This window comes from Chionomys nivalis, chromosome 23, assembly GCF_950005125.1.
Source record: "Chionomys nivalis chromosome 23, mChiNiv1.1, whole genome shotgun sequence".
In the NCBI taxonomy this organism is placed as follows: domain Eukaryota; kingdom Metazoa; phylum Chordata; class Mammalia; order Rodentia; family Cricetidae; genus Chionomys; species Chionomys nivalis.
This window is the reverse complement of record NC_080108.1, coordinates 20,812,440-20,839,361: the sequence shown is the minus strand read 5'-3', so window position 1 is coordinate 20,839,361 and position 26,922 is coordinate 20,812,440. Positions and strand designations below refer to the sequence as shown.

The window sequence follows — 26,922 nt, the reverse complement described above, 5'->3', positions numbered from 1 at the left end:
CGAGACAGGGTTTCTCTGTAGCTTTGGTGCCTGACCCGGAACTAGCTCTTGTAGACCAGGCTGGCCTCGAACTCCCAGAGATCCGCCTGCCTCTGCCTCCCGAGTGCTGGGATTAAAGGCGTGTGCCACCACCGCCCGACAATTTTGAGCATTTTTATCCCCATGACTGCAATGCATTTGTCTGAGGGAATGTACCAAATAATTTTGATCCATTTCCTGTTTGTTCGTTTTCTTGCTTGCTTGTTCTAAGCTGTTTCTGAAGTTCAGCCAAAGTTGTTACTGCTTTCTACAATTCTCTGCGTTTTCTTTTTCCCCATTAGCTGTTGTAGGTAGATGCAGGATTAATCTGTACTAGCTACAACGAGGATACGATATCAACCTCTCTACCTTTTATGGGCAAGGCACGGAATTAGCCTGTCGGCCTGTTACAGGCAGGACCCAGAATATTCTCACAGGGAGCAAACTCTTTCATGTGAAGAAGCAGAAATTAGTCGCTGAGGTTTGTGAATCATCATCTCTACTGAAACTCCTCTACTCCCTCATAACACAAGACTAGCGATTACTAGCAGTGGAAACAAGTATTGTTTTCTAATAAAGTTTCATTGACACAAAAGCAGGCTTTGACTCCTGGATTCTATTTGTCAATCTTGATGCACAGAAATGTGATTATTGGGGCTGTGGTGAATTATGCCAGCAGAAGTAATTTTAACTGTAAGATTTCTTAAAGGTAATAGTAACAGATCCATAAAGGCATTGGAGACATTAATCTAAGAAAAATTTTAAAATATGTATTTTTTATCTCACTATACCCTATGAAGCCAGGTCAAAATACCCAATGATCTGTTTGTCAATAAAAAGGGATAAAGAAACATGATTATAAAATTGTTGTGCTGTAAGAAACTCAACCACTCAGAACTTCCTTAGAAGAAATCTGGTTAATGACATTAAGGATGTATATATGGTTGTCACCAGGATGCCAGGCTTTCCTCTTTGTGCAAGGTTACTGACCCTCTCTGGATAATTGGGATGTTCAAGCCATAGGACCCGTGGGGAACAAGAAAATACACATTCCAGCTTCAGATCTTCGCAAATCAAATTGACAGAAATACTAGAACAATTCATAGATTCACCTTGTGGGAAAAAAGGCAGAGAAGCCGCTGATTTCTGCACACCTAGAGAGAAGTTGCTGTATTCACCCCCGTGACACGGGATTCCATGGCTATATGCCCTACTCTATTCTCCACCTTCATGCAGAGATGTCATCAGCTTTTCTCCACCTCTCGAGATCTACGGAACAAAGGAGCTCCTCTCTTCTGTAGACACCTGCCTGCGTTTGTGCTGACTTCCTAAGTGTGTGCCGTGGGATACGTGGGGAGGTCGGAAGGCAAATTCAGCAGCTGGTCCTCCTCTTCTGCCTTGTTTCAGAGAGGCTCTCTTTGTTCTCTTTCAGAATGGATCCTGAGATCCCTATTTCCTCATTTCCAATTCCACCTCCCTAGAGCAGGGCTGGGATCCCAGCTGTTCACACTATACTTTCAGCTTTTATGTGGATTATTGGGATTTGAACTCTCTGTGCTTACATGGCTAAGCTATTTGGTCCACTGTACCGTCACTTGATCCTTCTCTGTCCCATCTTCAGTTTACAAATCTCTGCTTATGTCACTCTGTCCCTGGAACTCTGTCTACTTTTGCCAGAAACCCAAGGTCATTTGCATGCTTCTGGAATCCACAACCTTCTTACCAATGGAAGAGTCACTGTTGGCTACTTGCAGAGGCCCAAAACTTAGTGCTGAAGGGCAGGAGATTCACTTCCATTATTTCATAATTAACCCTCACTTCTTTGAAGCCTGCCCAGCACAAAAGAGGGCCCTGTACTGGTGGATACAAAGAACGCTCAAACAATTGCCAACGGGGTAAGAACAAATACAACCCCAGTCACAAATGATCAAAACCTGTCCCTTTGTCCCATCATTTCACTGTCATTGTGCCTCCCCTGTCTAGAAAGCACCTGCAGTAAATGGTTGTCCTGAGTTTGAGGTTAAGATCTCTACAGTTCTACCCACCTGAAGAAAACAGAGACTAGATTACTCTTATTATTTTTCTGACATTTATTAGAGCTTCCCTCTTTCATGGCAGGCTGTTAAAGTGCTGAATTAGCATTGTTTCTGACCTCCTGTTCCTGTCTTTCTGCATTAATCCCACAACATTTTAATGTTTTAATTCAACACATAATTTTACCATATCAGTCAGCCAAACCGGCCCAACTCTGACTCGTCGTGGTAGCTTTTAACCTCTTCTTCATTACCATAATTCCATGTTTTATATTACAGACTGGTTGGCTTTTAGCTTAAATGCAAGGGGCAGGAAAGAGTGCTACGGTTCGAGAGCTGTAAATCTCTACGGCTGAGGAAGTGGTGAACAGGAAGGGAACGGGGAATGTGTCAAGCCCGGTTGTAAAAGCAGATCAACGACACGGGCTGCAATTTGTCCAGAGAAATATTCCAGCCCGGATTGTTCACTGCTTCAAAGCCACTAATAAACTGGTAGGATGTCAGAGCCACTTTAAGACACCATCTGGGACCGAGGAATGACCGTGAGGCAGACCAAAACGGGAGCGTGCATTCTCAGTGCCAGCCTTTGCAAATGGGGTTTAGAATACTCTATGAAACAGAATCTCTACCTTCACCTTGAAATGGAACATATCCATTAAGAAAGTGATTTCTTTGAAACAGCACCAAAATGGAATAATTGATATTCATCTTTCCTTTATACTTTTTCATTTCATTAACAACAGAGGCTGGAGGATGGCCGAGTGGATGAAGGGATTGTCGTTCAAGCAGGAGGACTCCAAATCCTCGGCACACACATAAAAGCTGGGCATGGTGTTCACAACTAACTCTGTGCTGGGGGCCCAGGTAGGAGCGTTCCTGGGGCTTGTTACTTGCTTGTATTGCTAGTTATATTGTAATGCATGAACACATAGCTGGGACTGGTTTCTCTTGGGTTTATGCCCTCCTTTCCTAGAAAGTTCACTCTCTGTGCCTCAGAGCTGACCATTTCTTTTTATAGTTGCTTTGCCAATAAAAATACAGTGAGTTAGGCAGTGTGATTTCAAGGGAGGCTGGCTCTCGCTGAAAGCATGGTCATCTTTGGGAATTCATCAACTCCGTCTTCACAGCTCCCTGAGTGTCAGGTAGAACCTGTGGGTGGATATGCTATGGCAAAGGGGAATCCGGAAAGCCTCAGAACATAGATGCAGAGAAGAGACAATCTAAAGATCACCATTGTGTATGTGACTCCAGCTTCTATAAGCAAAGCACCTATATAAATATACATATTTACATAAAGTCTATATTTTGAAAAACATACTGAATTTTATTGCTTATATTTAATTTACTTGAACTAAATAATTTCGTTTTTAAATTTTATACAGATCTATAGTTGCCATGCAGAAAATTTCCAAAATTACTAACAGTGATGTAATGCCCACAATAGACTATGTCAATGCATATACCATTGTTTATGTTCTGAATGTTGGCCTTGGTCTCCATTATATGGCAAAACAGTCAGACACACGGTGGGTTCATTATTAAAATCACATAGGAATCCCCCAAGTGTGGTGTTTCTTTCCCATATCAAACTATCTACAATGGGAATCTTCACCAAGGAGAACTTCCTTCGAGGGGTTTGAAAGTATTAACATGATGCTACTCTCCAAAATAAAGTGGAAGAGGGGTCTCGGGAGACAGCAGGCATTCATTTACCCTGCTAAAGACTCTTTGACTTTTGAATAGTTGAAATAAGAATAGCTAAGTCTCAGAGTAAATGATACAAAGGTAAATAAACTGTCGGGGAGGGGACAAAAATGTAGGCTCATGGGAATGGCTGAGTAGGTAAGGGCACTTTTAAAGGTACTTGTACAAGCCTTATGATCTGAGTTTGAATCTGTGAGCCCACGGTGTTAGAAGAGATTCAAGCCCTGGAAGTTGTCCTCCGACCTCCACGTGAGTGTCTCGACATATGCAAACCTGCACATACGGACACTGCTAACTAATTTTTTTAAGTTGAAGTTAAAATCAGAAAGTCATAAGAATGGTCTACAAGCAACTTGCTAGCCCAGTGGTTTGTGGTTTTGTTTGTTTATGAGACAGGGTTTTGCTGTGTAGCCCAGGCTGGCCTCAAACTTACAATTCTCGCCTCTTAGACTCCTGAGTGTTAGGATTACAAAATCCAGGGCTTTTTTTCCTGTCATTATGTCTCCATTAAATCTGAGATGGAATATTCTACATGAGTAAAGACTTTGGTACACCTACATTCACTGCAATGCAATGCTGTCCAGAGCCAGGGCTCCCAAGAGATATTTTCTTATCTTTCAAATTGCAAGAGGGGAAAAAGGAAAAGGATGCCCCCATAAGAAACAAAAACCCTTTCCAACCATAAAGAGGAAGGACAGACTGATGAGAAGACAGGTAGACATCTCAGTTACAAACAGGAAATGTCTAAAATAATAAATGAATACTTGAATGGCAAAACACAGGCCAGACAGGACATCTTTGGTTATTTTTTGTCTCTGTGAAGCCCCATAACACTCGTTTGGAAGAGCATTTCCTATTATGGGACGGAAACGTGACAATGCAGTGACATGGGACATACAAGGCATTATTATTTGCACCCACTAAAATAACCCCGGGCCATTCATCACCGGAGGCCCGAGTACCCTCTGCACAGATAGCATTTCGGGACACAGAGTTCTCCGAGTTTCCTAACTTAGCCACACTCCCAACTTTCTGATCCTTCTGTCCTTGATACTGGCAGGGCTGTGACATGTCAGAGTACCGAGGATGTCAGAGGTAGGAAATGTCTGAGGATTTCAGTTCCCATGCGTGGGCAGTGGAGAAAGAAACAAGGCCAGACTAGTAACTGGACATGAAGTGACTGACAAATCCACACTTGCTGGATCTAGGCTACGTGGAATGACTCAGCATGCTATGTGATGCTCCCAGTTGGTCCAGCAGACTTAGGAAAGCCACCGGTGCTGCCTAACAGATAGGCAGCAGAGAAAATGGTGCAAGGCAAAGCCAACTGTGCTCAGCAGGAACAGGGTGAAAGGCAGAAACTGCCATAGCTTCTGGATGGCTGTTCCCTTAGCGGGTACCTGGCCATGCATAATGGAATGCACACATCGTGTGCAGAGAGGCACATGCCTGTCTCTGCAGAATTGTGGGAAGTAATTGGTGTCAGGTGGATGACAGCCAGCCAATCTGCTACCAGTATCTCGTTATATGCCAGGGAACACCACGTAACAGGACAGCTGTGTTGAGAAACAAGAAGGGGAATTCAGTGGGTGCTTAATTCCTCTTGCAACTGCCCCAGGAATGGTGAGATACGGACAGCAAGAAGGGTTAACACGGCATTCCAGGTCCGACGTCCTATACCAAGAATGGCCTGCAGAAAGACAATTCTCTGAAGGAGTGCTTAGCTGGCCTCATGCCAAGTCTCCCTTGGAACTTCTTACTGTTCTTTCTGCAGTCCCTCACTGTAAAACGAATGGGTTATAGCAGATAAATTACGTTAATCTTTCGTTTTGAGTACTAAAGCCTTGTCCTTGGCTGGAATCCCAAATACCAAGGTGTACTGGCTACATCGGAGAGGTGAAGGCACCTTCTCCTCCCTCAGCAGTGGCTCAGATCATAGCCTGGAGCTGAGGCTTCAGACTGGAAGCTAGCAGTGAAAATAGCTGCTGGTATCCCTTTACACACGTGTGTTCATCATTGAAGATATGTATACAAGTTAGGCTTCTTGGGGGAAAACTAAAGGGATTGGATATAAATAACTGGATCCTTAAAGCCCCCAATCCTGGCCCTGGAATTCATTGTCCTCAAGCCCAAGGCACTGGATAACTTGCTCTCCTTTGCTGGCAGGGCTCAGCTGCCCGCAATCAGAGGTAAGGTGAACTTCTTCAAGGGTTTCCTTTGTGTCCACAACAGTCCAGGCACGGTGTTTGAGATTTTATTGTATTCCTCACTACTATCCTATGGAGAAACTATAATTCTCATGTCATTATGTCACTCACGGGCGACCACATCAATTGAGTTGTTTGCTTTAGACCAGCTCCCTCCCAAGTAATCAAATAAACAAGACAGCTTTTGTTACTTCAGACTCCATGATGGTTTGTCACCGAACCCATCAAAGACATGGAAACACTTCTATCCTGGGGAACAACTCACCTTCTTCGTCTACTCAATCACATGATACATCGCAAAATTGAAATGAAATCCTGCAAGTGTTTACAGATATATCCCAATGGTCTGAGACAGCACATAACTTATGCTGGAGACTTCTAGACTCACAGATTGCAGTGGGCACTTTGAACACACAGCGTCCACATGCATAGGTGCAACCAACCTTGGATACAATGGTTGCTTTAAAGAATATGCCCATAGTCCATAGTAACGACATGAAGTCACCTGGGACCTAACAATGACTTACATAGCTTTTTACATTATGTTAGATATCATTTGAAATCCAGAGACAAAGATGATGTAAGATGAGCACAAGTGTCTGTAATACCTAAATACAAATATGACACATGCCCCATGTACTCGATCTTTGAGTATGTTATTATCATGAGTTCCTGGAACTATCTCCCCGTAGATGAGGAGGAACAACTCTATTTTCTTATTTTTAAAGCCTGATTCAAATACTGAGTTGCATTTACCAGCTAGAAAAATGACACGCCTCCCACACTAAGTGGCTGCCCAGCTTATTACTTATTCCTTGAGGTAGGAGATAAGTGTCCACTCCCAACACAAAACAGGCAAGACATTCTTTCAGAGTTAGCCATTGTAGAGTTAGGAGCTCCCCTCCCTCCCCCCCACAAGTAGCAGAGTGACTCACGTGCCCAGTCGCTCCTCGTGCTTTTTCCTGTCCTTTCCCCACACTTCAATGTCCAAAATGCCCATCCTGTCAGAGAAGTAGTGAAAGTCAAACTGTTCCTGCCATTGCGGGTTTGCACTCTTACACAGTGTCTAGAAAACATGCAGTTACAGGGTTTACTTTCTCAGCAGGTCGGTCATGGCTACAGTAGCTACACATTCATGTCATGTCTACGGGGCAGGAAGTCACCATGAGGGGGCGGGATCTCTTAACAAGATACACTTAACATCTGGGATAAAAAGGGACCCTTGTGGACTCGGGATTTAGCAACATATGTAGAAATTTCTCCAGCACATAAAAAAGAGCACCATAAGAAACTGTAAAAGCCACACGAACATACAGTGACTATATACAACGAGCCTGCAGGGACTCGTTCCTACAGAAGGTAGCATTTGTAACTGTTGTGTCAAATGCAAACAATGTTTGTGCTGGTGCATATATTGGACCCGGCCTAAACATTAGAAAAAACAACACTTTGTGAGCTTAATTAACATCTTTTGAACATATTACATAAGAACTCTATTATATATGGTAGCACAAAACCGTCTACTTCTAAGTCCAAAGATACTGAATCGCTATGCTTTGGAGAAGGGAAAACTAGACAATACCACTTTACCATGTTTGAAAATTAACAAGTTATAGAAAATCAAGCACATGCTCCTGCGTTCTCTAAGTGTGAACAAATTGCCTATGGGGTGGCTTTGCTGACTTTGCTGACAGGATCTTCATTTTTCTTCCTTTCATAGAAATTTGGTTTGTGATTAAGCATCTTGAGCATGGGTGTCTGAGTCAGGGCTCTAACCCCACAGATCAACTCTTAAGTCGGCACCAACTACCCCCACACAAGAAAAAGCACAGCAGCTCACACCTCAGCTGTTATCATGTCATATAAACATATTTGGGCTGGGTTTTATACTTTTTTTGTCATATCAGATCATAGAATTTTGATCCCAAGAAGAAAAATATGTCTTAGAAATGAAAATCTAATTCAGTGCTTCCCACAGGGAATGTGCTAGACACTGGTCAAAGTCAACTTTTCACCTCCTCCTAAATAGCTAATCATCATAGAGATGAACAAGCTTTCCAGAAATCCATAGCCTGACCCTGGGTGGCTAAAGATTTCTCAGTGGAGGGAAGTGATCTTTCCATTCTATTTGAAATGATGTGCTAGAAATGATTCTCTGTATATTTCAGGTCTCATTCACTCTCGCTTTTCCATTCATTGTGCACACTTGTTCACTGTGTGCCTTCCCTTCCCCTTTATGCTGGAGTGAAGGATGTCTGATGTTGGGTTTTTGCACTGAAATTTAGGCAGCACCCAATTTCTTGCCTTCCTGTGTCCTTTTCCAAGTTGTCTGTGTCTGTTTGACTGCTTCCTAGATGCCAGGAACCCCACTGCACCTATCCTTGGATGCTTTTTCAAAACCTAGAATTGTTTTTTGTTTTGTTTTGCTTTTTTTAAAGTGGCCTTTGACAAGTGGCATAACTTTCAACTGCCTTAGTCCCTTTAATTCCTAAAACATGAAAAATATTTCTATCTGGTAGTCATAAAAGAGTTATATAAAGTTGGAAACTAATTAATTTCCATGGTTTAAAAAGCATTGTTTTTTAATTCAATTCATGCCCAAATTACTAAGATTCAAAACTATATGACATTTGGATTGGCAGAATCAGACAACTTATTTTTAAAGCACTGTTATTTTTTAGTACTACTTTATGTGATTTATTTTTTCAAGGAAAAAAAAAAAACCCAGAAACACCAAATATCTAGTTTTGGTGCTAAGAGTAACAAGGTAACAAACATACAATTTTGAAACTATTTTTACTTATCTCCAGCGTTTTAATGTTATCAAGTAGTATGTTGCCTTATTTTAGAATAATGAAGACAACTCAACTACTTTTTACCTACAGACTTTGAAGCCCACATTGCGTATTCTCAAGCTCATGCATCTAGCAAAACAAAAAACAATTCTAGGTTTTGAAAAAGCATCCAAGGATAGGTGCACTATGATTTAATAAGCTTTTTTTTTTACCTCCGAGGTACATGAAAATTAATTATTTACCTCTGAAATACTCTGTAAAGAAATGACAGTAGGCGATACCTATATCAGTTTAGTTAATATCTACAACTGTTTGGTTTTCTGGAATGCTGCTTCACATGGCTGGGGAGAGGCTAAAAATAAGTTGGCTCCACTCTTGATATCAAGTGGGAAAACTTTTATCTTTATCGCTTGGAAATATAATAGCCTCCTGGTCTCGTTAACAGAACTTACCTTGCTTTTGTATCTCTGGTCTCCCAGTTTTAACTGAACAAACATCTCTGTCATATTCCCTCCTGAGACATTCTTCCCTTCCAACAGCGTTATACTTATAACCCCATTCCAGAGTTGGTTTTTTCTCAGGGACTCTGAGAGCCGAAGGTTGCGGATCAAAGAGGACTAGAAATAAATAAATAAACAAAACAGCTTGTAAACAGACTGATTGCTCTCGAAAGTGAGTCTGGCTGTCAACGGGAATCCCAGCCCTCCCTGTTTCAGCCTGAAGTTACTCCTGCCTTGGAGAAAAGCCTTGATAATTCCTTGGTTTTGCAAATTCATGCTCCCAGTTCTGTGACTTGCTTCTAATTAAGCAAAAGGTGCAAACAACATGTGGATTTAGCCCTTCATCAGTATGTCTCTCTAAAATATTTCAGGAAAAAAAAAAAAAAACAACATTGATTTTTATAAATCCAAAATGCCACAATTATAGTCAACCAAATGAACCATCATCCCATTAGCATTGTTTAGCCCCTGTGAAGCTTACATTGCCCTGACCTCTCAGTGGTCCCTTCCTACTTAGTTGCTTGAGCTGAGAGTCCCACCTGATTGATACGCTCCACGTAGATGGCAGAGCTCATTTCCAAACTCTGCTTGATTAGTGAATTGAAACAAGTATATACTTTTTCTTTCGAGGAAGACCCACTAGACAGAAGAATGTCAATGGAACCAAGCGTCAGAACAAAGCAATGCATGGCTAACTCCATGTAGGCATTCCCCTCATCTGCTTACTATGTCTTTGTCGTCATCTAGACGCCAATTTGCTCAAACACCAGGCGGTCACAGTTTATCCTAACAAGTATTAAGTCAGGTCTACAATAATAATATATCAGCTTATTCGATCCAACTATGTCACCCCACCATTCTCAAGACATGTATCCATGCCACTCTGGATTTTCCTGAACATTGTATGATAAACATAAACAGAATTATTTTTAAGGAAAGATGTACTTCCAACTTTAACCATGATGATCATAAGGATTTTCTTCACACACACACACAGACACACACACAACACACTCAGGCATGTACACATATACACACATGAGAGAAAAAGAGAGAGAGAAAGAAACTGATTTACAGATACTAATGCAGACTAGAACATGCAAATTGGAAAAGAATTTAATAGGAAAGAAACTGCCCTTCCAGTAAATAAGGATTATTTCTTAACCCCCAATTGTCACTTGATCTTCTTTATAATATTTTCAATTTAAAATGATACAAAACAGTTTAAACTAAGTGACTTCCTTAAAAAAATCACACCACAAAAGTAGCACATATCACAGACATATATCTATGTGTGTCCACATCCACAGATGTACATACAAACACAGAATATGCAGTTATACATTTTACAGCTGATTGAGTTCACAGGCTGAACTGTGTGCCTTTAAAGGAAAAATGAGATTTTGATTCATAAGTCCTGCTGTAATTCCTCCTTTTGCTGTCTTTTCTTTCTTAAAAGTTTGACTTCTACCCAACAATCTAAAACATGACCTGTCCCATGGCCATGCTTCAAAGTTCCGACAGATATATTCCTCCCTCCACAGTGCAACTATTTCAAAATCCCTTTTATAAAACAGGGAGTAATGTCCACAGAGGATCAAAGGGCATCCTACAGTCTGGCAATTGCCTAAGAAAAATGGCAGCATGTCCATGAAATATGCCCTAAAATAATTTTGCGGTGCAGTATGTCCTAATTTCAAATTGGATGTTTATCTTGGAAAGGCCTCTATCTAACTTGTCCATAAAGCAGCCCCACTTAGCTCTATGAGCTCTGTGAAAATGGAATCCAAAGCTGGTTATTAAGGGGGCTGGAGATGGGTTCCATATGGCAGAACAGCATGGGAGGGCAAGACTGGGGCCTGCACCAGGCGCGCTTTGGCTGAAGCTCCTGATCTATCCATGGACACTCGTTGCATTACACCATAACATCTGGATTATGGCTTGTAATGTCCCTGGGAAATATCCTCTTTCCATCAAAGCCTTTATCTATCTCAGTTGGACTTTGAACATTTTAGTATTTAACACAGTCGTGTTTGATCTGATAGACTTGCTCGTCCACTGGCCAAGTTTTCTTTTTTTTCTTTTCTCTTCACCCCTCCCTTCTAAATGCAGGGTGGGAGAAGAGGATTATTTATTGCAGGTTTCACAGATAAGAGAGAAAGTTAGACTTTTATTCTACTTATTTGACCTTAGAAAACATTTCACTTGCATGTCCCACACTCTGTGTACCTGTGTGTGATCTAAAGACATTCTTTAGACTTTCCTTCCCAAAGAGAAGAGACAGAGTATGACAGAACCAGGCATCCTGTGTGTACTCTACAGCACAGCCAGGTTAGCAGAACCTATTTTGTTCTTCAAACATCCCCTTTCTCCCCACAATAAATCGGTTCATCTGCACTTACTCAGTTAGCTGAATAGCTCAGGTTTTCATGTCTCTGTCCCTGCCTTTAAGGGGGAATTTGTCATCTTAATGCAGCCTGGAATACGATAGGAAAGCAGGAAATGACCCATCAAAGGGGAAGCCCACCCCACCTGAGCTGAAACAAACACCAGCTGATAGAGCAAAGTTTCTGGGTCCTGACCCTAATTCCTCCACAGACAGGAGGGATAAAATATAGTGCATCAGGGTTGTGATATTTTCCTCCTTCCTCCCCAAGGATCAGAACCTTTTAGTATTTCTATGTGATCCATTTGTCTCTCCGTGTCTGGCCCCACTCCCTGTGATCCACATTCATTCTTCTTAGCAAGAAAAAAGGGATGTCCATTGAAAGTGCATACATCAATTATTAGTAGAAAAATAAAAACAAGGTGTGATACTCAGCTTATTAAGCATGCTTGTTTTCATGCGAATGGAGCAACCCTCCAAAGATTTCTTTACTTCTTAAGTCATGATAAGCCCGCACCCAGAGTTCAGTGGGAAGTAAAGGAACTTCTGCTCACTTCAAGTAGATGCCGAGATTCCCTCTAGAACCTCAAAAGGTTCTCATCCAGGAATGGAGTCTCAAAGTGAATGTTTATTTGGGGCTTATATAGTGGATTGCAGTTTGGTGGCATTAATTGTTGAGGGAAACACAAGGTCATGGTAGAGCATGGAGTTAAGAGCGAAGAGGATCGTCTGTGGCCCTCAACAGCAAGCCAAAAGCCAACTGTTTCCTGCAAGGTTCAGAATGGAATGTGCTGTGAGAGACATCAGAGAAATAGAAGAAACAAAAGGGGAAGGAAAAGGAAGAAAAGGAACATGAGGAGCTGGGAGATGGTTCAGTTGTTATAAGTACTTGTTTTGTAAGCATAGGGGCACGAGTTCAGATCCTCAGCACGGCGCCCACATTAAAAAAAAAAAAAAAAAAAAAACAACCCAGCAGGGTCATGGGTATCCGAAATGATGGCAGTGTAGGTGGTGGAGACAGGACTAAACTGCCAGCAGATTTAGGGCAAAGGATTAGTTTTAGGCTCAGTGAGACAATGTCTCAAGGGAATAAGGCACAGAATAAGAAAGCATGACAGGCAAAAGGTTTCTACAGACCTCCACACAGGCACACATGCCCCACTCACACACACACACGCTCAGATGCCACAACACACAAAAATGCCACGTGTACACAATAAACAAATAAGCAAACAAATAGATACATAAATATAATAGAGTAACAAGAAAAAGCAGAAGCAAGTGTGGTTTTTAATTTTTTATTATCTTTTAATCTTTTCAGTGATGGCAGGGTAATAACCTTGTGTTGCCGGCAAATCCTATTCTTGACCTATCCTTTACATTCCTAAGGTCTCTCAACAACACAGGGAGCCGACAAAAGCAAATGCATGAGAAAAAACAATCAACCACCTCTGTAGGAAAAACGACTAGCAAGCAAAGCAGGCCCCAGCCCTGGTGACTGTTGCTTTGCAGAGCTGAGGGAAAGCACTCAGTTTGTAGAAGACCTTGCTGAAATATTCAAGTGTTCTCAACATGTATTCAACTGCTTCCTGTCAGCAACTTTATAGCACAATGGGACCAGATCCATGCATGCAGGCGATCAGCTCCCAGAACAGGTCCTCATCTGCAGCTCCTTACGGCATCCAAAGAGGGTCCTGGGTCCTCATAAAAGGACACAAAGAAAAGAGTCTACATTTCCCACACATGTGTATGCATGGAGGTTGAAGTATTTGTAGATGCAAATATTAACACTGAGTGTATAAAGTTATAGAAGAGATGTATTCATTTCATGTTCTTAGTTATAAAAAATTATCACTCATGTTTTCTACTGGAAAATAAAGGCTAAATTAAGAAAAGATTTAATAAACAGACAAGATCTGTAAGTGCTCAACAACTCTAAATTTGAGACAAGGAATATACATTTTCTATTATGACCAGGGAAAAAAGATAAAGATCACATGATCCATGAGGTTATTTCTTTGACCTGGCCTCCAGGGAACTCAAACATTGTGCAGCACTAGTTATAATCTAGTATTTAATTGTTACGTCAACTCCCTTAGACTTCCAGTCTGTTCTGTGTCCCTCCTTCTTGTCTTCATTTAAAATATAGTGAATGCTCGCATATTCTGGACCTAAACTAAAGGATGTGTTGCTTTTCTCACTCTTAGGTGTCTGAAAGTGCAGGGCTAGTTCCGGATGCCAAGCATCTTCTTTGTTTTGCCCCTGACACCTCCTTGCAGCATTTTAACCCCAGCCCTGCTCCTATCCTCCAAGAGATAGCAGGTAGAGCCACTGACCATGTCATTTACCCTTCCTGACATCTCTACTTCCAACTTCCACTATCTCCAGGAGCCTACCACATTTTTTTAAATCTCATGTAAATGGCTCTCAAACTGGAGCATGCTTTGTAGCTACCTGGGGGGTTAGTTAACACAGCCGGTACTAGTTAGCAGAGATTTTGATTCGAGAAGTAAAAACAAATGGGAACAGAGAAGTTGCATTTAAAGTGGGCATGGCAGTGCATACCCATAATCTTAGTCCTTGTGGGGAGGTGGGAGGAGACGAATGTAGGAGGAGCGGTATAATTTTAAGGCTAATTTCATCTATATAATGGGTTTTAGATTGGTCACAGCTACATAATGAAAACTTGTCTCAAAAACTTACAAAGAAAGCTTTAAAAATAGACTTTTAAAATAATTGTAACAAATCCCAGCTGGGACTGGTCCATGGGTTACCCTGAGGAGCACAGGTTGTTTGAGGCCACATGGTATAATCTCTGGCACCTGGAGGTACTCCGTTACGTTACGTTGAATGGCCACATCTCCGTGCTGCCGTGTCTCATTTACTAATGGTCACTTTAATCTTCTGGAAATTCCCGGTGCAAAACCCTGGGCTCTCCCTACCCCCCTGCAGGGCTAAAAGAGGGTCCCGCTGTATATGGCCCTGAATACTCGCACCACACATCCAAATTCTCTAATTCACAATTTCACTCGAGAACAGCATGCCCACTATAAGACTGTTCCCCGAAAAATTTTAGTGTAAGATTGAATCTAACGCTACCGAGAAGACAGACGTGATGAAACGGCTTGGATGATGGTGCCCTGACTCTCTCCTCATATGAGCTTACCGCGTTCTAGCAGATTGAAAGCCTAACCTGAGAATGGCTGCAGCCTCCATAAAGCAGGAAAGCACAGAGGTCACTGTATCCAGTCTCACAGTGACCTTGGCTTCTTTAGGACAGTAGGAGGTCAGAGTTGAGACACTTACCTCGTCTAGAGGCACAGACAACAGACAAAATAAACAGATACAGGTCAAGGGTAGAGCTCAGTCATAGAGTGTGTATTTAGCCTAAGACCTGGGGTTCTATTTTTATCATCAAAAGTTAAAAAAAAAAAAAAAAACCTAGAGAGAGTAGAGTGATAGATGACATATAATACATACTTTGGAGAGATAAGGTAGAGATACATAGATGCATTAGATTAGAATAAAATAAGCCCCCAGATATGTAGAGATAGATCTTTATGGATTATATGTTGCAGTCTGAATGTATAATTCCAGAGCTTTGAATTTAACAAAGGAATAAATAGTGCAACTGTGTTACTATGCACAGACATTGAAGAATGTGCAAATGAAATGAACACACTGATAAACACGAAGCCCTCTGTTCGCTGGAGTAATTCAGGAAACATAGTCTGTCTTCGGCCCCTTGCTTCTGCTTCTTCTTTTTTTCTTCCTCTTCTTCTTCCTCCTCCTCTTTCTCTTCCTTCTCCTTCTTCTATCCCTCCTCCTCATCTTCTTCTTTTCATCTTCCTCTTCTTCTGCTCCTCATCCTCTTCTTCTTTTTTTCTTTTAAACATAAATGTTTATTGATTCTTCGGAAATTTCACATCATGCATCCCAATCCTGCTCAGGATTGTATAGAGCTGCAGCAGGCGTCACAACACACCAAAGTGAGGCTTGGAGGAGCCCTGGCCACACTGGGTACCACACAGCAACAGTGCGAGAAACGTAGATGCTAATCCATGGCCTATTACATCAAACCCCAAATACTCCATCAGATGCTCATTTGAAAAGATTTTCTGGGAGGAAGCTAAGCCTATCTTAAATGCCATCCTTATCTATCCATCACATTGAAATCTAGGGCAAAATTTCAGAGACATATTTTTAAAATGAGCCACAAAAATACATTTATTCAGGAACGTTTCTGGTAACACAAAAGTGAAGTTACAGAGAAAAAGAAGCAAGTCTTTAAATGAAGGTATTATATGAGGCAGGTTGAGACTAAAATCCTTGTTATGCCATAGGTAACACAGAAACACTGTTTTCTATATGCATAGCTATGTATTCTTCCTATCAGGCATTTCCTAACATTAAGTCTAATATGAAAGTCTTTAAAAAGTTTATACAGGGTGGAGAAATGGCTCAGTAGTTAAGTGCATTGTCTGTTCTTCTAGAGCAGTCGGCCTCAACCTTCCTAATGCTGGGGCCCTCTAATATACTTCCTCATATTGCAGTGACCCCCCAACCATAAATTTATGTCACTGCTGCTTCATAACTGTAATTTTACTGCTGTTATGAATTACAGTGTAAATATCTTATATACAGGAGATCTGATATGTGGTGCCTGTGAAAGGATCATGTGACCCCCCCAAAGGGGTTGCAACCTGACTCACAGGTGAGGAACCACTCTTCTAGAGGCTACAAGGTCAATACCCAGCACCTACGTGGCAACTCACAACCATCTGTACCTCAATTTCAGGGGGCCCAACTCCCTCCCCTGGCCTCCTGCAGCACCAGACACATATGTGGAACAAGATAGAAATGCAGCAAACATTCACACAGACAAAATAGCAAAATACCATTTTAAATAAAAAACTTGTGGTTTAAAGATATCAAAAGATAGATGATCAGAGACTTTTATCCATGTTTATACAGAATTAATATCAGTAGGTGTACAATTCCCCAGTGACTCTTTATCATAAGCCAGATAACAAGCCATCTCACTTTCCTCCTTGACTTCGTACTTTCGGATGCAAAGGAAGCAGCATCCCCATTAGGTGGTCACCAATGTATAATCTCCAGGCCAGGTCTCGTGTATTTCTAGCATTCACCAAGCTTTACTTGTCTGGAATTTTACTAAATTTATGCAGTGGCTTTGGGCATTTACAACATTCCTGAGCCCGGCACACTGAAGTCAAAATTCCAGAAAGAGAAAAATAAGAGCAAAAGCTCAGCCTCAACACATAACTCTATAGTATCTATATATAAATACTGCTCTCCGGATCCTCTGTCCCCTTCATAATTTTGATATCTTTATCCAAGCCGTCGGTGGTTTTCCTACCCCTCTTCATTCCTTGGGCCATTGTTCCATAACCTCTCCTGTCCTCCCTAGACTCCGATATTCCCCAGGCTCACAATTTCTGCTTCTCGCCTTTATGTTCCCCCACAAACTGCCCGTGCTCTTCCACAGACTGAAGCTCCCTAACTAAAGATGGTTATTGATGTACAGTCCTGGTGTTTTAGTGCAGCAGCCGAATCAATAAAGGAGAAAATACTGCATTGTCAGGCTTCACCAAGGCATTCTGGGAAACTTTACGGCTTTGGGTGGTTACAGCAACTCTTAATACAGAGAGAGAGAGAGCTGGACGCCCTTCTGTGGTGAGAAATGATGTTCTCCTACCCTCTAGTGACTATAAAGGAATAAGGCAAAGGTGGAGAACGCTTGAGATTGCAGCCCACCGTTCTTTATCTTGCCTTCTACCTTACCTGTTTCTGAACACAGACCAGAGTGCAAGAAACCCAGTGAGATGGGAGGATGACCCGTGACCTTTCATGATTCTGTTTACATGCTCAAAATGCAGATAAAATGCAGATACACTTTAGTTAGTGTGGATACAGTATAGTCAGCGTGTGGCATCAGAACATTGGCTCCTATGGATTTCTAAATGCAAGATAGTCTTTCTCTCTCTCTCTCTCTCTCTCTCTCTCTCTCTCTCTCTCTCTCTCTCTCTGTGTGTGTGTGTGTGTGTGTGTGTTGTGTGTGCATGTGTCTCCCTCTCTCCTCTCTCTTTTTCTCTCTTTCTCAGAAATATTAATAATTCTTGTTAGTGATACAGACTCCATATTGTAAAGGAGTCAACTGAGGTACTGTACAGTAAAACTTTAGAAAGTGTGTATGTGTGTTTGTGTGTGTGTGTGCGTCATACACACACACACACACACTCATACATATAGACGTGATTGCCTGCGTAACCTCTTTCTACAACAAGCATGGATCAGGCCCCAAATTCAGAAATCAAATTAGACTAAGAGCCTGAAGCACCATATCATTTAACCAGAATTCTCTCTCTTGGTAAAGTAGTAAGAACTGCTAACTTGAGTTAAAAAAAAAAAAAAAATACTTTGGAGGAGGTTTCTTCTAGAATGATCCTCAAGTTTAGTTACCTAATTTATAATTTTCTAATTGACTATCTTAATAAATGATTAAATTCCAAATGTTTTCATTAGTATTCCCACTTGTATAAACTGTGAAATATACTATTGCTTAGATATATTAATGTAAAACCCACTAGTACCTTGTGAAGATATATTTAAAATATTACTGCTATCCACTGAGAACTAGTTTTGTCCCAGGAGATATGGGGGAGACCGAGAATGGCTGCCACATACTCTTCTGGTATTCACGTTGTCCCTGGGGGACTCATGTTAGCTTCTCATGGCAAATAACGCCCTGAAGGGACAGCGTCTAACCGTGCCACAATCTAAGTGCTCCAAGCTTAATGAAGTGTAAAATCCTAACATGACTGGTACATATAAAATGTCACTACTCAAACAAGTGTGACTTCTAACATCTGGCCATGCCCTCACTAAAGAAAGGCCCTTCCGTTTTATTTATTAAAATAAGAGGTACAGAATGCTTACACAAATCATGTCTAAATGATATTAATTTTACAAATGTAGGCACATATATGTATGTATATATATATATGAATGCATTTGTGGAAATATATATTTTTATGATATACAGATTTAAAAATAAAAAACAAGGAAATTTACCTTGCTGGCACTTAACCGCTTCCGATTTGACCAACGCTTCATTGTAGAGTGAAGATATTAAAATGAAACAGAAAAACAGTAGGTTATTTATAATACAATTAAATTCTTTTACATTACATATGATGCAGATTATATTCAGGTTATTAATTCCCAAATCTGGAAGTTACCCTCCCGTGAAAAGCTCATGTAAACAAGAAAACAAAGAAAGGCAAACCATCTTAGATGGCTGTACACATCCTTTTCTCGGAGCCTTCAGGGCGTATCAGCATTGGCAGACAATAGCATCCTATCTCAATAGCATTTTTGAATTAAATGAAATAGTATCATTTCATCTCCAAAAAGGAGGGTCAGGTTTTTCTTACTTATACTTACAATGTTTAGGTGCCGTTGCAAAAATGCCTATAAATTCTTAACTAATGCTGATTCGTGTTTGCAGCATTATAGTTTTTGTCAAAAGAAAACAAAATTCTGTTTATTTTCATAGGTTAAAATTTGAAAGCCAAAATAATAGAAAACAATGCAGAATTTATGCCATTTGAAAATTTGCCACTTTGAAAGCTAATTAAAAAGACACTAAACACTTTAGAATCACCCTTGCCTAAGTAAATCCATTTTTCTGATCCAGCAAATGCGTGAAGCAAGAAAGTTTTGAAGGCCAACACATTTCACCCTATTCCTTTCTGACCCTTCTTCTGTCATGCAAAGGCTGCTCAGTTTCATCTAGGGTTGAAATTTTCTTTCAGCAAAATCCCTCTCCTCTCCCAAGTTGGTACCCAGTACCACAATGCTCTGCTCTGCTCTGCTCTGGCTGGCTCACCAGCTCACTGCTTGTTAAAACATGCTTACGTTCAGGATACTGCAATTAAATTATGAAACATAATCAAGCAGACCGCATTTACTATCATGCTTAAGGAATAGAAAAATGCAGGCAAATGACATGTCTACTTTGCTAATATGTCTCTTCCATCGGTAAGAAACCTGAAGAACAATCGTCAGGAGGAGTCCATTCGTGTTCCACTAGCCATTAGGACAGGACAGAAAGAACTTAAAAGTCCTCATTAATACTTGTCCTGGGGAAATGGTGAGGGCATCATTGTGCAACTGATGCTGTTACAGATGCTACAGGTGTTTTCACAATAAAAAGGCCAAGTATTCTCACTTAATCAAATCACAGAAATTAATGACAGCCTCCTAGAGGCAGGAAGGTATTGAGTCACATTTTTGTATAAAGACTCTATTTTTCTTGTAGCCATCACAAAGTTTAAAACCAGATTAGGATACTAACATGCTATCGACTTTATTTGACATATACTGAATATTTCTACTATGCCTGGCACCGTAGTCAGTCATGTTAATCTCCATGATTCTATAAACGGGTACCCTCATTCTTATCTCCTTAGGGAGCTTAACTGACCCTGTGGATTTGACTGAGTCATGGGAGATCTAGGAGTCAAACACAGACAGTTGGAGAAAAAGGCCACAGTTTTATTTATGATTTTATTCCTCTTTGAAAAAAAAAGTACAGCTAACTGGGGCTTTCAATCAGGGCAATGTACCCCACTCAAATGTACAACACAGAGGAGGGCTGAAGTTTTTTTTTTTTTTTTTTTTTTTTTTTTGGTCACTTTGGTTCTACAGCAACAAAATTTGCCTTACTGGCAGCAAGAAAAATGGGTGCAAAACTGAGAATCCAAAGTAGAACTCCTCCACAGTCTACATGTAAGCGGCAATGTATTACCGAGCATTTTAATCACATAGATCTGCTGCCCTCTAGGTTCAGGCACTTGTTACTTCCCCTTAAAAACCCAACATGAATATGCCTCTTAATATCCACTTTAGCTTAATAAAAAGAACATCTTTTTTTTTCTTCTAACTAGTATTCTCAAAAGGACCACAATAATCCTGTAAGTGGAAGGCTATCTATAATGGCTAGACATGGCTCAGAACAATCCACTCATCTCTTCCTGACCCTTCGGTTATGCTTAGATTGAGAATGTAAATAGAAAAGGGAAATTACAAAGCAAAGTAAATGAGATAAACAGGTTTTCCTTTGCATTATGTAAAATGAACTGCACACTCGGCTTCTGTTGGCAATGCCTCAGGAGCACACACCAGTGAGCAGAGACGCTGGCGACCTCCACAGAGGAGGTGGTGAGTGGTGTTCAAGCCCTAAGAGGGGCCAGGCTAAGTTAGATGAAGACGTGGGTATCTCAGTACTGTGAAAAGACACGCTTTGAGATTTATCACAAGTGCAATTCCAAGATGCTTCTTGCAGTATTTGTCCCGCATTTTAAGCTAAATTGAAATCAAATGGCCAGTCCTTTAACGTTCCTAACGTGATGGTATTGAGGTACAGGAAGACTGATGAGCATAGTCCAGTGCGCTGTGTAACAGTTCGAAGGGTTCAGCCACTCTCATGGGCAACATCAGCTTTACAAAGGTTCCCAAGAAAATCTTTAGAACACGTGGGCTGTCGAGTTTGCGCACCTGGTTTGAATACCTATTTACATTGCCTGTTAGTTTAGCCTAGCAGACACCACAAGGCACCCACCACTTACTGGCCACTTGAACAGTGAATCCAGGGCAATGGTTCTGAAGTAACAATGAGAAGCTAACAATGAGGGTAAAGAAAAGCCCTGGACCGAGCGAGACAGAGATGACAATGCTTGTCCTCATCATTGTCACGGTTTCCTTGAGGTCCCAAGTGTGAACATTGCTACCTTAAGAGTAAGGACAGTTTCATCCTGTTATTTATTTATTTATTTTTTTAGGTAAATCAACTCAGGGAATTCAGATGTTAAAAAGAAAATGTTTACTTGATACTGTGACAACTGAAAGCTTCATAGTGAACTTTTCTCTTCCTAGTATGAGCTAGCTTCTAGTAAATTAGCTATGGTCCTCATTATTAAATTAATTACAACAGAAAGATTAAACAGCAGTTAGAATGAAGACTATTTACGTCAATTTAGGAAGTATTATTAGAAGCCTAATTTCTAAACAGGCTTCAGATTTTCATATTGGATTCCATGAGGGTTCAATTGTACCACGTCTATCTCCCACCAGTAACTTCTTTAGTTGGCTTTAAAAATATCTTTCAATAAACAGTAATCAAACACATTGTGCTCTTATTTTAATTATTGGAATTATGATGTGCAATCCATGAATATGAAAATGAGATTATGATTTCCATCAGCGTGTTTATTTGCTAGGGCAGACTTTCTATCTTATCGTAACAAACTCGAACGCTTCACTGACGGTGCAGGCGTCGCCACGATATAGTGTGTTAATGAGAAATTTCCATGTGATAGAATACGGAACGCTCAGATTTGCATTTTTCGCAAAAGCACACCCAGTGGAAAAGTTAGCAGCTAAAAAGCAACGGCCAGTAAAGCAGGCGAAAGACTCGACATATTGCAAGAGGACACTTGATCACTTCATAATTCATGACGCGATCATTAAATCCTGGGAACTGCTTGAGTAACTGAATATGTGAATGTTGCCCAGAATCTAAAACTTACTAAATGGAACTCTGATACTTAAGGAAGCTATATTTCAAATGGTTTATCCAGGCGAAATACATACAGTATAATAACAATCCTGGCCATATCTTAGCCAATTAACTTCTTAGTCCCTCAGTTGTCTGGTCAGTGGTCCATGAGAAAGAATGCAGATAATGACATACTGATACTTGATGCAATTGTTCTGCTTTTCCTCTTAATGTACAGTGGACAGGCATCCCGTCTGCTGCTCAGCTATCAGAGAACTACCACAAAGGAGAGGTTAACCGGAAAGGTTCACACTTACGTGCCTCTTGAAATCGCCCTGTTTTACAATTAGGTTCAGATTTAACACAATCACTCCCATGTCATCTTCCAAACTGTTCGGATCTTCCAGTTTTAAAACATGTTCAGTAGTCCTACAAGCAAAAATGCAACACGTGATTTTAACATAAACTGGCAACGGTGCAGGCCTGATAACCCATCAGACACTTAGGGTAAGAGTCTGCTATCTTTATCTTTGCATAAAGATTAGACATAGGGCAGGGTGGGGAATACGGAACCACACTTAATGAAAATAAATTTTCTGGGGGGGAAACACTCTGACATTGTCAAATTTAACATTGTTTAACTGATCTCCCTGCTCTACCACCAAAAATAAAGTGCAAGAACACACTGTAAGTTAAATTATGCACCTCAATATTTTTAAAAACTGAAATAAGCACCATTTAATATGAGCATGGGCTTCCCTACAATCCACTGATAATGATTCAAGGTAAAAATATGATACCTGTTAAGTTCAAGGTCCCTGAGAACGACAAAGGCAGAACCCATGAAGTCAGACGTGGTTAAGTCTCGATCGTACACCTAAAAAAAGGAGAGGGCATTAGCACCCAGGACCACACACACCGACTGGCTTTATCAAATGATTCACATATAGAACAGGCTAGGGACTCGGAAATACATCTTTCTGTCCTTACAACAATGCACAGTGAAGTTGAAGAAAAATAGTCAAGCAAGCCTATACAGAGAAATACCTTGCCTATTTTGCCAGCCATATTCAAAAAAAAAATTTTTTTAAGGCAGTGGTCAAATACAACAAAATATTACACGCAATGGACCCTCCCTATAGTTTAATTGGCCTTTCATTAAAACTTAGCATTTTCCATGGTGAGCAGCTCTGCCAATTAAAGAGAAATTTGCTATGATGCAACTATCCCATTCTGCCCGCAACTCGTACAGTTTAAACCCAGATGTTGGAGTAATTGAGGCCTGCACCTGGTAGCTCGGAGCTCTATTAAGTATAAAGTTCTTTCTAATGAGAACATGGTCCCCACTTGTCACCACTGCGGGACCAGTAATAATTCTTCTGCACCAAGTAAGTGCGAACAGAGTCAAGAAGGACATTATTTACACGGCGGCTTCGTAGCATATGTATCTCCTTGATTTGAGGGAAACACGGTTTCATAAAGAGTCTGAAAAAAAAATCTCATACAGTATTATTATTTCAATCCAGCCACAGGGAAAACCGGGGGGATTAACAGAGGCATGTTCACTTTTAAGGAGGCCTGGGAACTAGCGAAGAATAAATATTTGGAAGAAAGGAGCCGACTTGAAAGCTGTCGGGATTATTACCTTCACACGAAGCTTTTGATCAAGGCTTTGTATTGGCAACACAACTATCTCATCCCAAATAGGGTTCAAGTTCTTATATATGACTTTGCTTTTGTACAGCGTCTTCCCATTCAACTTAAATTTTACATATGGGTCACTCGTGCCTTTAAAGGAAAAAGAGAACAGGACAGAATTTTAAACACACACATAAAAGTCTAACATCTCTACCAAGTCAAGACTCTCCCCACAGTCCCTGGCCTTGAAGCAAGCCACAGAACACACCGAGATCAGTGATGCTCCGGAGAGGGGTGGGAAGCCCCCTATAGGTGTCATGGGGAGGAAGAAATGCTACAATTTAAGGGTAAATGACTAATTCCATTTTGTCATTTAGTGGTTGAATATGAATGGGCTCATTGAGTTTTTTTTATGTGGTTTCAATTGTGGATATGTCACCCCTCAATAACCCACAAAAATTCCAAAAATCAAGTCAGTGTCAGGAGTCCTGGGAAGAAGCTTGTCCCTACTAGGATCAGCATAAAGTCCGTGAAAACGGAAAGCAACCATTTCCAAATATTTAGCAGATGGCTGATTCAATTGAATCTTCTACCTTAAAATATAATCATAACAAATAAACCAGTCTCTGCAATCGCTCCTTCAAAGGGTGATATGAGGGGACTCCGCCTGGAACCAGGGGCATAAAGATTAAATCAACAGAGTGGTCATTCTTTACTGCCTCCTTGCACCTGCACATATTGTCCCCAGCCAGGGCCAGCACATCAGCCAGGCCCTCAGCTGGCCTCCGAGCTGACACAGCTGACCTGATGGGCCCCTCCTGGGGTGCTTTGAAATGGATGCCAAAGGGAATGAATAATATCCCTCAAGTCGCAACCCCCTCTTAACACACACACACAAAACTGATGGTAGGTCCTCCTCCGCATTTTGCAGATCAACTGAAAAGAAAAAAGACCTACGAATGTGATGCCTGAATTGCGTACTATGCCCATGTGTTGCATGGATGCAGTTATCATCTAACGTGCCAAGGATGTACTTGCTCCTCTGTATCAGGTAAGGGAAGAAACAGCAGCAAGGGAACCATCAGCAGGGAGATAAGGGAAGGTCTGCTCAAGACACTACTAAGATGAAACGTGTGGCTTGCAGAGCTATGGCATTAAGGTTAATCTTGAAAGCCAGCCCTATGATGATACATGCAAGGCCTCACTGTCTAATTTAGGGCCCCAGATAGATTCTGAATTAAATAGATTTGATAGATTTCTGATAATAAATTCAAGCCAATACCACCTACAAACATTAGATCAAAAATTAACTACTCGACTTTGATGCAAACATGTCATTAAGAACGATCGTGCCTTACTTCAACAATTTGTGACATAGGAACATTCTTGTGTTTCCATGTGGTCCCAGTGGTAAAAAACACAGAAAACAAAAGCAATACATTCCCTGGCTATTTTGAGCGGAAGGTGGCATCCCTCTGGAACAAGACAGTATATATTATTCAATGTTAATAGCCTTTCTAAAGCAGGAATTTTCTGAGTTAGCATTCCAGTAATACATGGGCACTAATGTTAAACAAAGAAGAATTAAAATAAGCCACAAATATTAGATGTGTCCAATTCTGCCGTCTTAAGTTTGGCAGCGTAGGAATAGAAGCCCAGCCCTCATTTGAAATGCGTACCCATGTTGAGTAGCTTTTGAGGGCTAGTAAAAAAAAAAAAATGCATTCAGAGCCACTCGGTGGAATTCTCACTGGTGAGTGAGCATCTGCCCACCCCCTCCCTTCAGCAGCTTGAGAGAACACCTCTAGCTGGCCAGGCTTTAACAATCATCGTGATATATATATATAAAAAAAAAGTGGGGGAAACTATAATAAAAAGAGGCCTTTAATTAAATGAAATTGCCACTCTGGGATCAGGGCCTTCATGCTTGTCAGCGTACTCTCAAAATAAACATCTCAAAACTCAGCCTCCATGGTGTCACTTTCTCACAGGCAAGGCATACTGGGTAATCCCCAAGCATCTTGACAGCTACATAATGTTCAAACTGTTTCACGGGTGAATGGCGGCAGTTGCATGAAAGAAAATATTAATGTCTGGAATTAATAGAGAAAAAGGGACCAGGGTTTACAAAGCCAAATAAGGAAAGAGGGTGTCAAGTTAGTGCGGTGTTAATTGTTAGTGAAAATTTGCGAGGAGGGGGTAGTTCATGGTGACTTTCTCTCTCTCTTGGAGCCTAAGTGCCTGACTGTCAGGGAAGTGGCATCTCAACTAGGCAGGTCCTGAAAAGGGGCCAGAAGCTCTGGAATGCGACTCCCAGATTATACAGATGAGGAGCTGACACCTGAATGGCTGGACTTTAACCTTAGTCACTGGGAGCCTTGGAGACAAAGAGGCTTTTGTAGTAGCTGGTACTCTCAGTGGAGAAGGGAGCAGGCTGTGTCTCCCCAGAGTCTCAAACTCAGACTCTTAGGACCCAGGGCCAGTCATCCTCTCCCACCCTAGACAGACCAGAGCTTCTGTAGGCGGTACTTCTACATGCACACATACAGTCAACCAAGCATGGGCACAGCATTTTTTTTAAATATGTAAAATGTGTCTTTACTGAGTAAGTCCTGACACCTGTCCTGGTCGTTATTCTCAACATGACATAACTATTTACTTACATGATATTGACATCGTGTGATTCATCTATAGATTAAGTAAAAGAAAGGGGAAGTACATGTAGGTAATATATGATTCTCATGCTACTTTACATATAATACTATATATACACATACAAACATGGCAGTTTATATGCTACATTCTATATGAAGGACTTGCAGACTCATGGATTATGGAATCAACAGAGGTACTAGAAATAATGACATCCAGATTCTAGGGCGTGGCTGGATCTGCGTGCAGTCTATCCACGCAGCAGAGAGGCACCAAATGCACCTCCTAAGAACCATGTGAGTCACAGTTGTTTCTGCTCATGCCCACTATCCTACAGATGGTCACTCTCCTTTGACATGTACCTGTCAATCATACTACCTGTCAGTCATACTACTAGACCACAGATA

General features: G+C 41.0%; 1 protein-coding gene across 3 annotated transcripts in view; it reads right to left on the bottom strand.

Annotated features, from left to right (window-relative positions):
• The window catches only part of Mctp2 (multiple C2 and transmembrane domain containing 2), a 222,116-nt gene that overhangs the window by 111,950 nt on the left and 83,244 nt on the right, over nucleotides 1-26,922 (bottom strand). For 2 of the 3 annotated variants that reach the window (XM_057756094.1, XM_057756093.1), the window contains 6 exons: nucleotides 23,871-24,013; nucleotides 23,026-23,102; nucleotides 22,543-22,654; nucleotides 18,739-18,774; nucleotides 9,210-9,374; nucleotides 6,898-7,028 (listed from right to left, as the gene is read on the bottom strand). In XM_057756094.1, coding sequence (XP_057612077.1) covers nucleotides 6,898-7,028; nucleotides 9,210-9,374; nucleotides 18,739-18,774; nucleotides 22,543-22,654; nucleotides 23,026-23,102; nucleotides 23,871-24,013 — 664 coding nt within the window. Of the gene's footprint in view, nucleotides 1-6,897; nucleotides 7,029-9,209; nucleotides 9,375-18,738; nucleotides 18,775-22,542; nucleotides 22,655-23,025; nucleotides 23,103-23,870; nucleotides 24,014-26,922 lie in introns of those variants that run through there. The other variant, XM_057756096.1, reaches the window with a different exon arrangement.